This window comes from Leptonychotes weddellii, chromosome 16, assembly GCF_054177405.1.
Source record: "Leptonychotes weddellii isolate Sample4059 chromosome 16, ASM5417740v2, whole genome shotgun sequence".
NCBI classification, from domain to species: Eukaryota; Metazoa; Chordata; class Mammalia; order Carnivora; family Phocidae; genus Leptonychotes; species Leptonychotes weddellii.
Window position 1 is genome coordinate 15,802,958 of NC_138384.1, and position 16,147 is coordinate 15,819,104.

The following is a 16,147-nucleotide window of genomic DNA, read 5'->3' on the forward strand; positions in this document are numbered from 1 at the left end:
CAATCCTTCCCTGCTTTCTCCCTCCTTCCCTTTCCCCCTCCCATCTTTTTCCTACCATCCACCCACCCACGGGCCAACGTTCTCTGACAGGTTCCTCCCTTCATTCTGGGAGCAAAGGTACACATCTTGGAGATGGCTGGTCAGGGTTAGAAGTCTGGTCTGAAGCCACAGAAAAAGTTTTCTCTGTGAGACCTGAGCAGTCTCATTCACTGCTGACAAGAACACACATTTCTGGAGGGCAACTTAGCACTGAGTATCAAGAGCCTTAAATGCATGCATATACTTGGACCTAGTAATTTCCCTTGTAGGACCCAATCCTAAGGAAAGAATTAATGATTTACCAAAAGAATTTATGTATAAGAATAATCAATAGCATACCTCATAATCCTCATAAAGTTCTTCATAAAGGAAGGAACTGAACTGGAAACAACCTAATTAAACAATAATCTTTCTAAAAGATAATTAAATAAAATTATGATAAATTCAAGTTATTAATTAGAATACAACGAATAAATCTTATATTTTCAAAAACTAATGACATGGAAAAGTGCTTATAAGTAATGTTATATGAAAGAAAGCAGTATACATATGGTATAATTACACTTATGAGAAAGAAAAAGAAACTAGAAGGAAACATCAAAATGTAAACAAAGAGTGGTTATTTCTTTTCTTTTTTTTTTTTTAAGATTTTATTTATTTATTTGACAGAGAGAGACACAGCGAGAGAGGGAACACAAGCAGGGGGAGTGGGAGAGGGAGAAACAGGCCTCCCGCGGAGCAGGGTGCCCGATGCGGGGCTCGATCCCAGGACCCTGGGATCATGACCTGAGCCGAAGGCAGACGCTTAGCGACTGAGCCACCCAGGCACCCCAAGAGTGGTTATTTCTGAATCATAAAACCATCAGTGATCACTTCCCTTTTTATACTTTTTAATATTTTCCAAATTGTCCAAAATGACCATGTATTACTGAAACTATTAGGAGGAGAAAGGATCTATAAATAGATTTTAAAGTCACACCTCTCAAAAATAATGACATGAGGAAGAAAAAAGAAAGAAGATGAGGAACAAAATTACTGTCTGGGCTTCAACCTTCAAATCTGGCCAGATTAGTATTTCCAATTGACATTAATTCAAATATTTGTTAAATTGAACTATATTGATGCTAATGTAGGCAGATTTGGCAAGAAGCATTTCATTTGATCCTCTGAATTCCGCTGAAAATTTCTCCTTTAAAATATGAAAACTCTAATCCTTGACTGTTGTTTATTGCTGCCGAAATCTATAAATGCTCAACTCCCAGACTATCCAATTATACACATGTCCAACCTACCTTTTTACCTTAATTCAGATCTAAGCTGTGAGTCGAAAATCTCTGCAAACTATCAGACAAAAGCTATTTTTCAAAAACTGACCTCTGCTGTGCTGGGATAAGGATGAGGAACTGATGCAGTCTTGTAGCACACTACCACATTCAACTGCAGGATCTTAAGAAGAAAAAGGACAAAGACCATTTCCCCTGTGCTCCCACAATACCCTTCACAAGCAGGTCACCTAACAGAGATGATCTGTGTATGAGTCATTCTCTCCTTCTAAACTATAAGCTCCTTGCAGGAAGAGAATGCGGCTTTTTCATGTCCCTATTTCCAGCCCCAGGTAAGGAACGTGCCATTCAGTAGCTGATCAAAAAATGTTTCTGAGGGGCACCTGGGTGGCTCAGTCATTTAAGTGGCTGCCTTAGGCTCAGGTCATGATCCTGTGGTCCTGGGATAGAGCCCCACGTCAGCTCCCTGCTCAGCAGGGGAGGCTGCCTCCCCCTCTTCCTCTGCCCCTCCACCCTGATTGTGTGCTCTCTCTCATTATCTCTCAAATAAATAAATAAAATCTTTAAAAAAATGTTTCTGAACTGAACTACATTGATACCCCCAAATTAAGAAAAAAAAATGATACTCAAGATAAACACACACATACAACTTTGAGCATTAATAAGAGCTACCAAATAACCCAGGAATTTATATGATTTAGAACTTGAAAAAAGGAGGAAATTAAGTTAGAATTCAGAGAACATTTGGGTATTACTATGGGAAGAGGTGGAAACTGTTTTTCCATCAAGGACTTCTGATCCAACTTTGGATTCAAATGAGAGCCACATACAAATAAAAGGCAATTTCATCTGTTTTTTTCTTTTTCCTTAGAATATAAAATAAATATTAGCAAAGTATACAAAATCTTCCCTAAATATAAGGGATAATTTAAAAATATACTTGAGCTCATATTATGGTCCATTAAATGCCAAAGGAAGGCAACAAAGGGTAGAAGGCATATATAATCACCTCAATGGTGGCCACAGGCTTTAAGAAGGACAATTCCCAAATTCAGCAGACATCAGAAAAGCTATCACTAAAAATTATGCTCATAAGATTGGTATAAAATAGGTAAGATTAGCCATGTGCAGAAGCTTCCACATCTGAAAGGATGTATAAATACATTACAGAAAGGAATGAATAACTTTTTAGTGAGATGGCAACCTAAAATGTAACAGAGACAGGGGATAGGCTAGAATTTAATCAAGGCCACCAGGATGACTGCGCAGGTTGAGTACTGCACAACTCCAGGGTACACCACTCATAAAATAATGCCTTTTGGAATTTTTAGGGGGCTGTGAACAACCTGCATAATTGTATGTGGCAGTCCTGGATCTAACTAGCACATATGAGTAATGTTATAAAGCAGAAACAGATTGGTCCACATGAGCTCTACAACAGGGTGTATCAACAAGGGGCCCTAATGAGATTCTGGGCCAGATCATTCTTCATTGTAAGGGACTGTCCTATACATTGCTGGATGTTTAGGAGCATCCCTGGCTTATACCCATTAAATGCCAGTAGCATCCCCATGCCCCCAGTTGTAGTAATTAAAAATGTCTCCGGAGGGACGCCTGGGTGGCTCAGTTGGTTAAGCAGCTGCCTTCAGCTCGGGTCATGATCCCAGGGTCCCGGGATCAAGTCCCGCATCGGGCTCCCCACTCAGCAGGGAGCCTGCTTCTCCTTCTGCCTGCCGCTCCCCCTGCTTGTGCTCTCTCTCTCTCTCTCTCTGACAAATAAAAAAAAATAAAATAAAATCTTAAAAAAAAAAATGTCTCCAGATATTGCCAATGTCTCCTAGGGGGCAGAAATCTTCCCCTACTCCCCTATTGGAAAATCACTAATCTAAAAAGCAAAGAAGAACAGAGTGATGTTTGTTCAGCCCTGCTGAAGAGAAAGCAGACATGGCATCTGGCATATGTGAGAAAGCTGTGTAGCCTACATCAGATCCGGAATAATGCTCAGGGCAGTCTCAGAAGGAAATACCCTCACATATGTATCCAATTCCCTTTGCTTTAATTCTACTTTTCAAGTAATGTCCCAATTACCAATTCATTATCTTGGGCACAGTAATTCACTGTTATATTTTTAAAAGAAGTTTTAAAACATGCATTGACATATAATGGTCTCCAGGTTATTGTCAACATCAACATTGGGCCATATAGGAGGAAACATATGGAGAAACATTTGGAATGATTGGTAATTTTGTAATGTGTTAAGATTCAATTTCTAAAAGTACAATAAAAAACCAAATAGTTCCTTAAATAAAAGAAACTAAACCAAGATCTTTCCACAATATTTTCTACATTGAAAAGTAGAAATTAGGGGCGCCTGGGTGGCTCAGTCGTTAAGCATCTGCCTTCGGCTCAGGTCATGATCCCAGGGTCCTGGGATCGAGCCCCGCATCGGGCTCCCTGCTCGGCGGGAAGCCTGCTTCTCCCTCTCCCACTCCCCCTGCTTGTGTCCTCTCTCTCGCTGTGTCTCTCTCTGTCAAATAAATAAATAAATAAAATCTTAAAAAAAAGAAAAGTAGAAATTAAAATATATAGATTAATATTTATATAATCTTGGTTTGAGAAAGCCTTTCTATATGAAAGAGAAACCATCAGAAAAAGATTTGCCTACATCAAAATAAAAACCTTGTGTTTCAAAAACAAAATGAAACAGAAAATATGAACAAAACTAAAATGTACACAACCCAAAGAAAATAGTAACAACATAAATTTCAATGGTTCATGATTTTTAAATAGATAAAGCTTTTATAAATCAAATAACAAAATCAATACCCCAATAGAAAAATGGAGAGGGGTGCCTGGGTGGCTCAGTCAGTTAAGTGTCTGCTTTCAGCTCAGGTCATGATCCCAGGGTCCTGGGATCGAGCCCCGTGTGAGGCTCCTTGCTCAACGAGGAGCGTGCTTCTCCTCCCTCTCCCACTCCCCCTGCTTGTGCTCTCTCTATCTCTCTCTGTCAAATAAATAGATAAAATCTTAAAAAAAAAAAAAAAAAGGAGAAAGAACAGGACCAGACAATTCACACACATACAATTTAGCCAATAAATACATGAAAAATGTTTAACCTTATGAAATGAATTAATGGAAATCAAAACAAGATAGCATTTCTTTATATACATGTGTTTGATAAAAAATGGTAATACATAGCATATATAGTACTGATGAGGGTACAGACAAATATTCTCAAACACTGAAATTGAGACTGGCACAATCTCAGGGGGATGGGCAAAATGGGGGAAGGAGAGTGGGAGGTACAGGCTTCCAGTTACGGAATGAGTAAATCACAAGAACAAAAGGCACAGCATAAGGAATATAGTCAATGATACTGTAATAGCGTTATATGGTGACAGATGGTAGTTACACTTGTGGTGAGCACAGATTAATGTATAAACTTGTCAAATCACTATGTTGTACACTTGAAACTAATGTAACACTGTATGTCAACTATACTCAAATTAAAATTTTAAATAAATAAATAAATAAATAAACGGGCACAGTCTCCCTGGGAGACAAATTAGCAATAAATATCTTTAAAAGTATACACATGTTTTTGGGGAGCCTGGGTGGCTCAGTCAGTCAAGCGTCTGCCTTCGGCTCAGGTCATAATCCCAGCACCCTGGGATCAAGCCCCGCATCAGGCTCTCTGCTCGGTGGGGAGTCTGCTTCTCCCTCTCCTTCTCCCCCTACCCCTACTCATGCTTGCTCTCTTTCTCTCCCTCTCTGAAATAAATAAAATCTTTAAAAATAAATAAATAAAAACAAAATATGCACATACTTTTAACAAATCCTTCTTTTAGAAATTCTTCCTTGGAAATGATCATGAATCTGCACAAACTTTAGCTACAAGAATATTCATCTTAATGTAATTCATAATAGCAAAAACTTGGAACAACCTGTAAGTTGGTCAGCTGAAAAAATTATGGTACATTCAAATGGTATATCATGTAATCATTAAAAATTATAGAGGATGTGGAAAATGTCCATGTTAATGACAGGAAAAAGATGCTTAATGACATGGGAGAATGTTCAGGATGCAAGGGTGTTTTGGGTAAGAGACTAGGTCTGGAGTCAGACTGTCTGGATTCAAATTCTGGATCCACCATAATTAGCTGTGTGACATTAGGCAAATTAGTAACCCTCTCTGTACCCGTTTTCTTAATGTGTAAAAAAAATATAACCCCTATGAAATAATGGATCTAGGCTACAATTATCAAAAGTTACTTAAAGGCACGAGGAGGAAGGTTGATGCGGAAGTTTATAACAGATGTACCTGCCCAGAAACACCACTAATCAATCTCAACATCAGTAAAGTGAGAAAACCAGACATTATGTGCCTCCTATTGTGACACAACAGGAAAGACAGTATACATCATGCCTATGAAGTATTCTTAATCCCCCAGATTGGACCCGAATTTACCCACGTGTCTAGATCTGTTAGCATGCCTTAAATATGGAGATTTAATTCCATTAAAATGAGGTTCAAGAACAATCAAAAGACATTGATGGTGGTAAAAAGTTAGAATAGTGCTTACCTCTGGGGCAGGTGTAGACTAGGAAGGGACAAAAGGAGACTTTATGGGTTACCAAAGTTTTCTATATTGACGTGAGTGTACTTTATATACGTCATTGTGTGTATGTGATAGCTTAGTTTTTAAAAATGGAAAGAAGTAAAGCTCCTGCTTTTCACCACTGTCTAGTGGTAGGACGACAAGCAGGCATGGTTAGGGAACCAGACATGACGCCAAGAGGAGCTTTCTGTGTCCTGCGCCGGGCTCCCACCTGTGGGCCTTGTTCTGTGGGGCTCCCCCTGCTGCCAAGAAGAGCTGGGGTGGGGAGAGAGCAAGGCCTGGGCCAATAAAACGAGGGTACTTTTTAGGGAAGTCTTACAGAGTAGCTGTTCACAAGGATTTCCACATCACTAGTAAACTAAGAATACTGGCTGTGTTGTAAAAATGGGCTTTAATTTCACGTAAAGGATTTCAACAAGCCACCTCATCTACGCACTTGGACAAGCTGGTAATATGAATTAGAAATTAGCAGTTAAAGCTAAGGCAATGTCTTATGGCTGGCTCCTTGGAAAAGTAGGCTACAGAAACATTAGAACTTTGAGAATTGATGGAGTTTCCTTTGAAATGCCAAAAGACTGTTTTGGAAATTGGGCTAATTATAGGAACATGTAAGGAGGAGTCAGGCCCCTCTCCCACTCAACCCAGTCCTTCATCTCCACCTCTACCCCTGGCCAGTAGAGACTGAGAAATGTGTATTTTCAGTGTTCATCATCCCAATGGTAGAGGTTTACCAGAAGTTACAGAGAAAAAATACATGTTATGCTGATGTACTCTGTGTATGGCATACATTCCTTCTTGGCTCTGATAATCCCAATGATACATGCAAATAGAAGTCGGAGGTTGCACTTGACCCTGCAATACTTTAAGCTTAAAATTCACACCTCCTGTGAGAGAATGATTTCTTGTAATGGTGCAGTTGTCTGGTATGTTTTCAGGCTCATATTTAGGACTAAGGCAAATACAGAAAGTTGGTCTTTCTTTAAAGAGTGGAAAACATTTTAAAAAAAATTTCACTCTCATGATATTCTTCTTTTACTAATAAAAAAATTTAAGTGGTTAGAGATCTAGGTCCTCTTCTTTAGCCAGAAGGGACACCCAGAAATTAGGAAAATTCAGGGCTATGTCCAAAGAAATGATGCATGTTAGGCAGAATCTTTGTAAATCCTTTGAATGCTGGTGAAAGAAAAATTCAGTGTGATTTCTTCATTGCAGGCAAATTAGCCAAACTGAAGCTGAGATCACTTCTTTTTCTGCCTTAGGTCACACGCTATTGGATACATGATGGAATTACTAAATGGATACTGTATACCACTGGTCCACACTTAAATGACTGGTTTGCCTTATTTCAAGGCTTCAAGCTATCTATACTCAGTATAGCAGTCCATGGCTAAGTTTACGTAATGCGAGTTAAAGAAACCCCTCCTAATTCTATGTTATACAGCTCGATATAAAAATATCAAAAGTATATGTATTGGCTTATGGAGAAATTCATTAATATATCTTAATTTAACCCCTACCTTTAGAGTGAACAATTGTTTTCTTTGTCCTTACTCTCCAGTATCTCATCTTCTAGTCCCTTAAGGGCACTCAATAATAAAGTATTTCTTTTCTTTAAAAAAAAAGTGCAATCTTTCAGGGCTCCTGGATGGCTCCGTTGGTTGGGCGTCTGACTTCAGCTCAGGTCATGATCTCAGGGTCCTGGGACCGAGCCCCACCCACATCAGCCTCCCCGCTCAGTGGGGAGTCTGCTTCTCCCTCTCCCTCTGCCCCTCCCCCTGCTTGTGTGCTCGTGCTCTCTCAAATAAATCTTAAAAAAATTAAAAATAAGAAAGCAATCTTTCTTCTTAGCAAAAATAAAAATTTATTGAGCCTCTACTGTATGCCAAACACTATTCTAAATATTACCTTATTTAATCCTTACAATAGCCCTATGACGTAAGTGCTATTAATATCTTCACATTATACACTAGGACACTGAGGCACCAAGAGGTTAAGAAATGTTCCCATGGTCACAGAGCCAACAAGCAGCAGTTTGGGATTTGAACCCAGGCACTGTGACTCAAGAGCTCATGCTCTTACTACTCTCAGCTTATGTAGTCTGGAGCAATTTCCTTTGAGTTGGTGGGTTCAGTTCTTAGCACCACTTTATTTACCAGCTGAATGAGTCCTGGACAAACTGCTAAAGGTCTCCGTACCACAATTTCCTCACCTATAAATGGGTCTAACAACAGCCCCTCTATAGGATTTATTGGGAAAATTAGATGGGATTATATTTGCAGACAACCTGGCAAACAGTAGCCATTCAACAAGAGCTAGTGCTATTCCTTCCCTGTCTGACATTCTTCTTTTTATGCTTGCTGCTGCTCAGCAAGTGTGAAACTTCCCATTCCAGCTCCAATGAAAATCAGGTCCCAACATAGCTCAGGAGAGGAGACCAAGCCCTGGTAGGAAAATGGGCACTATTGCTGCCAAGCCCTTGGCGGGTGTAGCTCATCTCAGCCCCAAAACAGTCCTCACTGTGCGAGCATAAGAAACCTCCAACGTACATAGACTTTGGTTCCAAAGCCATACTGCCCCCCTTTTCCAGACGATGGAAAACTCACCTAATGCTCTGACAGTTCGCATCAGGACTTCCCCGACTTTCATTCTGGTCTCCGGTGTGTGCTTGTCTTCATCACTGTCATACTGAGCCAACAAGCCAAGCAAGATTTTCTCAGGGTATGCATCTGAGAGCAGGGCAACCCCTGGGGTTAAAAATAAAAAGAAAGGATTATGATTTAAAATTGGAAGGCAAATAAACCCAGACAGCCTGTGATGGGATCAACACTGAGACACTTAAACCCACCTCTGCAATTCTACCAGGAAGGGCTGCCCTTTATTTGGATGACAACACAGTGAGTGCAAAGAACATGGGTCTGGGAGTTCAGACGCCTGGATTCTTCCAGTCTCAGTCCTATATGATCTCTAAGATCACTTCCTGCACTGACATTCTATGATTTATGGATTCTAGAGTCTAAAAGCAGAGGCTAGATGATTACATATTGTGGCAGGGATTCACACAGCAGCAGGAGAAGACTAGATTAAATACCCTCTAGGGAGCCCTCCAAGTCTGAGACTAAGGTTCTCTGACTAGCATCATCCCTGCCAGCATATCAGTCGAATATCCTGTCTCTGCTGCAGTTCTCTTTTCCAATATGAGTATTCTCTGTAAAACTGTCAACGAGGAGAGTAATTTCCACAAGGCAATATCTTCAGAGCATTCTGGGCGTGATCAGTAGGAGACCCATGATTATTTATGGCTGAGTTCCCTGATCAGAAATGGGGAAGGTCCTGCTCTTGAGTCCATATTCCAAGTATGGGAGTAGTCCCCCCCCCAACCCTTATCTGGAGGGAATAGGTTCCAAGACCCCCAGTGGATGCATGAAATTGCAGATAGCTCCAAACAATCTATATTCTATGTTTCTTCCCATACATACTTACCTTTGATAAAGTTCAATTTATAAATTAGGCAATGTAAGAAGTTAACAATAATAACTAATAATAAAATAGAACAATTATACCAATATAATGTAATAAGTGTTATGTGAATGGGGTATCTCTCTCTCAAAATATCTTATTGTACTCCACACACCCTTCTTCTTGTAAAGAAGTGAGATAATAAAATGCCTATGTGATGAGATAAAGTGAGGTAAAAGACACAGGCATTGTGACAGGTTACAACTGACCTTCTGATGATTAGTCAGAAGGAGGTTTATCTGCTTCCAGACCACAGGTGACCGCAGGTAACTGAAACTGTGGAAAGCAGAAGTGCAGATAAGTGGGGACTGCTGTACGTGCTGATCCCTTCTGCCATCATGCCAGTACCTCCTAGATGGGTAATTATCTGAGCCCCGCCCCATATTAGGCAAACTTCACAGAGGTGGAGAGAGGGGGAGAGATATGACCCAAGATAGGATCAGAAATAAAGCCCCTGGTCTCAAAACTATATTAATACAAGTTCTGTTACTTGAATGGAAAATATTATAGACTTCTAAAGAATAGTAAGGAAGAAGAAAAGAAAAACAAAGGAAGGAAATACAGGTCTCAAAATATATTCAGGAGGAAAATGCTTCTTTGTATCACCTCTACCTCAACTACTCTGGCCCATCATTTGTGGCCTGCTGCTTTTCTTTTTTTCCTCAATTGGTCTCTCTGCTTTTACCCTATACCCTCACTGCAGCTGGAACCATCTGGTTAAAACAAGTCAGGCCCCATCATTCTTCTGCCCAAAGCCCTTAGTGGTTTCCCTTCTCCCCTGAATATGAGCAACCCCCCACTCCCACCTGCCTTTGTTCACTCTCCGACCTCACTTTTACCATCTTTTACTGTCCTCAGACACTCTGGCCTACTCACTGTTCTTAGAGTAGACCAAGCTGCTCCGGGCCCATGGTCTTCCCCTGGTATCCTCTCTGCCTAGGCTGCTCCTCTTCCAGGTAGCCTTATGGCTTGCTCCCCAAACCCCATGGTGTCTCTGTTCAAATATCATACTTAGCACATATAACATGGCAGCCTCCTTCCCCTACCACTCTTTATCCCCCTCGCCCTGCTTCACTTTTCTTCTTACTATTATTATCTGGCATGTTATATACAGTATCTGTTTGTTTATTGACTGCTCTCCTCCTTAGAATGTAAGCTTTACAAAGTCAAGGATTTTTGTTGTTGTTGTTGTTCTCTGTTGTAGCCTCAATGTCTAGAAGAGTGCCAGCACATGTCAGGTGCTCAGTAACTATTTGTTGAATGAATTAAAAGGTTCAAAGATACGGTCCTGATATAAATTTCAGGAATTAAGAAAGAGAAGACGGGTAAAGAGTAATAGAAATGCTTAAGAAATCCTTAATCATTTTTCATCTGAGTTTACCAATCTTCCATTTTAATTTGATACTCATGCAGGCAAAGTCTACATACTATTTCCTTTTTTAAAAAAAAGATTTATTTATTTATTTGAGAGAGAGAGAAGAGGGGCAGAGGGAGAGCGAGAATCCTGAAGCAGACTCCCTGCTGAGTGCAGAGCCGGATGGACGCTGGGCTGGATCCCAGGACCCCGAGATCATGATCTGAGCTGATAACAAGAGTCGGCCGTTTAACCAACTGAGCCACCCAGGTGCCCTTATTTTCTATGTTATAGGTTGTGATTCCATTCTCTTATTTAAATCAGATATACACAAAGGCAGTGCACCTGCTGAGGGCTGCACCTGTCTGCCTCTTTTTTGCCTTCTCCACCCCTATCTTTTCATTGCTTCCAAAAAGCCTGGGAAGTCCCTGCATGTGGGCCTAAACCACATCTTCCTTTATGTGGCCTCCAATTTTACACAAGCAGAAGCTCTTCTCTTCAGGAAGTTTCAGGCTGTGGCAGAACCTGAATTAGACAGTTTCCCTGTTGGCACAGTATGACAGTGCACTTGTAGTTAGCTCTATTATGCAAAATGATGGGGAAGTTCTTGGAGGTCCAAGGTGGAGTTAAAGATATTTTAGCATAGGGGAAAATATCTGTGGCTAAGAGAAAGATAAATTGTTTACTAAGGGAGAGAAAGGAAACAGCTTCCAAATCTTCCAAAGAGTGCAAAGCAGAAGTGAACTGGTAGCTGGTAACTGCAGTTCTGGCAGCCATTGTATCACTGATAAAAAGGCCTGGTATACATCATAGATCTATGGCAATCATAACTACTTTTCATCAGAAGTTCCCAAGTCAGAAATCTGGTAAATTTGTCTCCTTTTAGGAATATAGTTGTGACTTTATAATGGAAATCGGTGGGAAAATGGGATTTGGTTTATAAAACTTTGATCTATATCTAGCTTTTCTGAAAAACATTTATTTCTAAGTCCCTCCTACTATCACTTATGCCTATTTTCTCTCATTAATCTTTAGCAGAAAATAGTTATTTACTTCTCACAATATATCCTGCTATATACTTCAAAACCAAATGAGCTCTTGATTTCCTTTCTGTAGCAGACATACATTTTGGTTGCACACAGCATCTACTCTGTCTTCTGCTAGCAAAACCTCGTGGTCCTTTGGGAACTACCCCTTTCCTATCCTTAGTCTCTGTGGTTTGAGTGGAGCTAACTACCCACTTTCTCTCCCTCCATGTGTAAACTCACATCCCAGGCAGGCCAGTTAGGACATTCCAACCCATGCCCACACAATGATGGGCTCAGGACTGGGCAATGAGACTCAATTCTGGAGCCCACATTGGAACTACTGGGAAAGATAAGCTCTTTTTCCCTGCCCCCACTGTTGAAGTTACTAGCCTGGAGCTGCCTGTGGCCATTATGTGGAGAAAACACACCCAAAAATAAAGCCAACACAGAAGAGGGTCAAGCCAAGAGAGGAAAGGAGAAAAGGAAGAGACCTGATGTCACACTTTGAGCCTCTGGATCCAACAGTATTTCCATCCACTAGACTCTCTGCATACATAAATCAATAAATATCCTTTTATGTGTATGCCAGTTTGATTTTTTTCATCCAAAGGAATCCTAACACATCCTTCTTCAGATTAAAAAAATTTTTTGAAATTTTTATTTATTTACGTACTTACGTACTTTGCCTATAATGCCAAACTTTTAATTCCACTAGGGAGCTTTAAATTCTTCCACTCTTGCATTAAAAGGTTGCCAATAGCAAAGCCCAGTTTCCTTGCTTCCCACAGTCCCATGATAGCAATTGTTTATCTTCTTGATGGCCTTTTTCCCAAACTGCTGCCAAATGGCCCTCTGACTGTTTGAGTTTTACCTTCTAGGATACAGCTGCTACCTAGGAGTTTATAAATCCCTAGAGGACAAGGGCAGCTCCCTCCTTACTCTTAGAGCAAGCAGCTGTGAGACTGCTTACATGATGGTTAAGACTGCATAACAATTAAAGAGATGAAATTCTGTGTGGCTGTTTTTGTTTCTTATTTGAAAAACTCTGAATTTTGACAACTGAGGAAGCACAGCCATAACCTTCACATGACCCTTGGTCCCTCGCACTTGATAATTCCTTTGTAATTTAAAAATGGGGTAATTTCTGGGTCAGCACAGGCTTCAAGGAAACACAACACATCAATCCCTTTGGCAAAAAGAACCAAATGACTGTGTGAGAAATACCTGCTCCTGCTCTGATCGCAGGAAAATGACTACGTATTTCAAGATGTGGCCTAACAGATAAGTTACATAGAAGATAAAGGTGACCCTAAAATGGCCAGGGTTCATGAAAACGTTTTGATCTGTATTTTCAGGCAAAGCATAGGATATAGGCAAATTAACTCAAGTGAAAAAATATTAATGAAAGTACATTATGCAACAAAATAGAGACAGACAACTTTGTGAAGCCACCATTTATCTCCCCAAAAGACTTTCCTTGCAAAGCCGGAAATATATTCTAATCCCAACAGTGTTGACTTCAAGACGATTCCTCAGCAAGGTGTTCAGTGATTCTGCAGACCTTCAGAAGTAAAAGGAGCCTAGGTATAGTCTTACCTTATACAACACTCTTGCATTGTAGGACAGTTTAAATGTCTTTGCTGACTGGCTCTATCCTAAGAACCTGCTAAGCCAATCTCCACTTTAAAACTAACCTGCCTCATTCTCCTGGGCACATAACAACCTACCTCCCAAAATACCCACATCAACCTGGAAAACCACCTACTCCCTCAAACTTCTCAGGTATTTCTGCTGACAAAACTGTAAGATACACAAAACCCCACATATTGTGTGCTTCCATTTACATGAAATGCCCAGAATAGGCAAATCAGAATAGACAGAAAGTAGATTTAGTGGTTACCTAGGGCTGCAGGAGGTAGGGGAAAATAGGGAGTGACTGCTAATAGATGTGGAGTTTCTTTCTGGAGCAATAAAAACCTTCCAGAATTGATTGTGGTAATGGGTACACACTCTGTGAATATACTAAAAGCACTGAATTGTACACTTTAAATGAGTGAATTGTATGGTATATAAATTATATCCCAAAAAGTTATTATTAAAAAAACCATAAAAGCTATTTCATATCTACCCGTTTAGGTTTCTAGAATAGAAGAAAAAGGGAAAAAATAACATAGCTCATCTTAAATATAAAGGGAAATCCAGTGCCAGAAGCAGAATGTCAGCTTCCTTTTGTATTCAAATCTATTTTGGTTGCCCCTGTAGGGTGAAGGTGGACAGAGGGAGAAAAGGATTTGTTATCTGAATGGGGAAAAAAAAGTCAAGTATTTCACATTTCACAGAACCTGTCTAACATGTGTAAGAAAATATATTACGTCTAAAATTCTAAGTTCTGTGTTAAGCCAGAAACTCTAGGAATTTGTCCTAGCAGATATACTAGTACAAATAGAAAATTACTTATGTACAAAATCATCACTGTAGTACGACTGATAAAGAAAAGACTGGAAACAAATTAAATATTCATCAATAGAGAACTGATTAAGTTGTGGTCACTCATATAATGGGATACAATGCATCCATAAAAAAAAAAAAAGCTTTTTAAGAACTGTTATGGAATAAATTCTAAGATCTACTGTTAGGTAAAAAGCAAAGTGCAAAACAATGTGTATAGAATTCAACCATTTCTGTACAAAAGGGAAATATACACTCATAAAATATTTCTGGAAGGATACACAAGAAATTCGTGATATTGGTTGTTTCTGGGGAGGGAAATGGGGAAAGACATGAGAGAAGAAAGTTTTTATTCTGTATCTTTTTGTACCTTTTGAACTTTGAACCATCTGATATATTATCTATCAAATATAAATTTTACAAATATAAGTTTAAAAAGTCTGTGATAAGGGACATGGTCTTTTAAAATAGACCAGCTTCTTTTAGAGACAAGAGTGTAAAAAGAATTTGCAATCAAGTGTTGTAGAATGACCACAAACGTCTGTATTCTCTTCCTCCTGAAATCCTACTAAGTGACAAAAAGGGTATAAACCCATAAACAAGAATAAAGAGAATGGGAGAGGTGTCAAAGGAAGACTGAACTAGGCTCAGCAATGAACAATACCCAAATAGTCAACAGTAAATACAGCCCAAAGATGTAGCCAAAAATCGTGATGTGCCAATGGCAGGAGGGAAGGGACATGCGTGTGCATGTGCGGGTGTGCATGTGTGTACATGTGTGCATGCGTTAAATCCTCATCCAACATATGGAAAATGAGTAGATAATGCCCAAAGTTTTTTAAATCAAGAGAAATAGGGGACGCCTGGCTGGCTCAGTCAGTGGAGCATATGACTCTTGATCTCAGGGTTGTAGGTTTGAGCCCCATGTTGGTGTAGAGATTACTTAAAAATAAAATCTTTAAAAGAAAAAAAAAAAAAAAAGAGGGGCGCCTGGGTGGCTCAGTCTTTAAGCACCTGCCTTCGGCTCAGGTCATGATCCCAGGGTCCTGGGATCGAGCCCCGCATCGGGCTCCCTGCTCAGCGGGAAGCCTGCTTCTCCCTCTCCCACTGCCCCTGCTTGTGTTCCCTCTCTCACTGTGTCTCTGTCAAATAAATAAATAAAATCTTAAAAAAAAAATATGTGTGAGCATTTTATTTATAAATGGGAAGGTAATCACTAAAAGAAACTACTTAAAAAGGGGTGGAAAAGGAATGGTTATCTTTGGGGACTCGAACTGTGAGGGGGAAGAAGCAGGGCAGGAGATAAGCTTTTTTACTCATTACAAACTACATTCAAAGTAATTAATAAAAGTAAGTTTATTTTAAAAACTAGAAAGAATATAAAAAGCATATTAACCTATAGAGGAAGCCCAGTGAAAGAACAATAATGGGTAAGAGAAGAGGTCAGGCACAGGAGAACTTTCCTTTTACAGAAAGGATTACGAAAAGACCCTCACCGATCTGTGCCTATCCTCTCTTGCAGCTCTCTGACAGAAAGATACAAAAGGCTACATGTATCATATGATCTCACTGATATGAGGAATTCTTAATCGCAGGAAACAAACTGAGTGTTGTTGGAGTGGGGGGTGGGGTGGGAGGGATGGGGTGACTGGGTGATAGACACTGGGGAGGGTATGTGCTCTGTTAAGCGCTGTGAATTGTGCAAGACTTGAATCTCAGATCTGTACCTCTGAAACAAATAATGCAATATATGTTAAGAAAAAAAAAAGAAGAAGAAGAAGGTAGTGGGAGGGGAAGAATGAAGCGGGGGAAATCGGAGGGGTGGACGAACCATGAGAGACGATGGACTCTGAAAAACAA

The 16,147-nt window shown here is 40.0% G+C and overlaps 1 protein-coding gene across 1 annotated transcript in view; it reads right to left on the reverse strand.

Annotated features, from left to right (window-relative positions):
- TANGO6 (transport and golgi organization 6 homolog) overlaps nt 1-16,147 on the reverse strand; it is a 189,092-nt gene that overhangs the window by 72,069 nt on the left and 100,876 nt on the right. Inside the window, exon 15 of the mRNA XM_081806421.1 lies at nt 8,545-8,685. Coding sequence (XP_081662547.1) covers nt 8,545-8,685 — 141 coding nt within the window. The remainder of the gene's footprint in view (nt 1-8,544; nt 8,686-16,147) is intronic.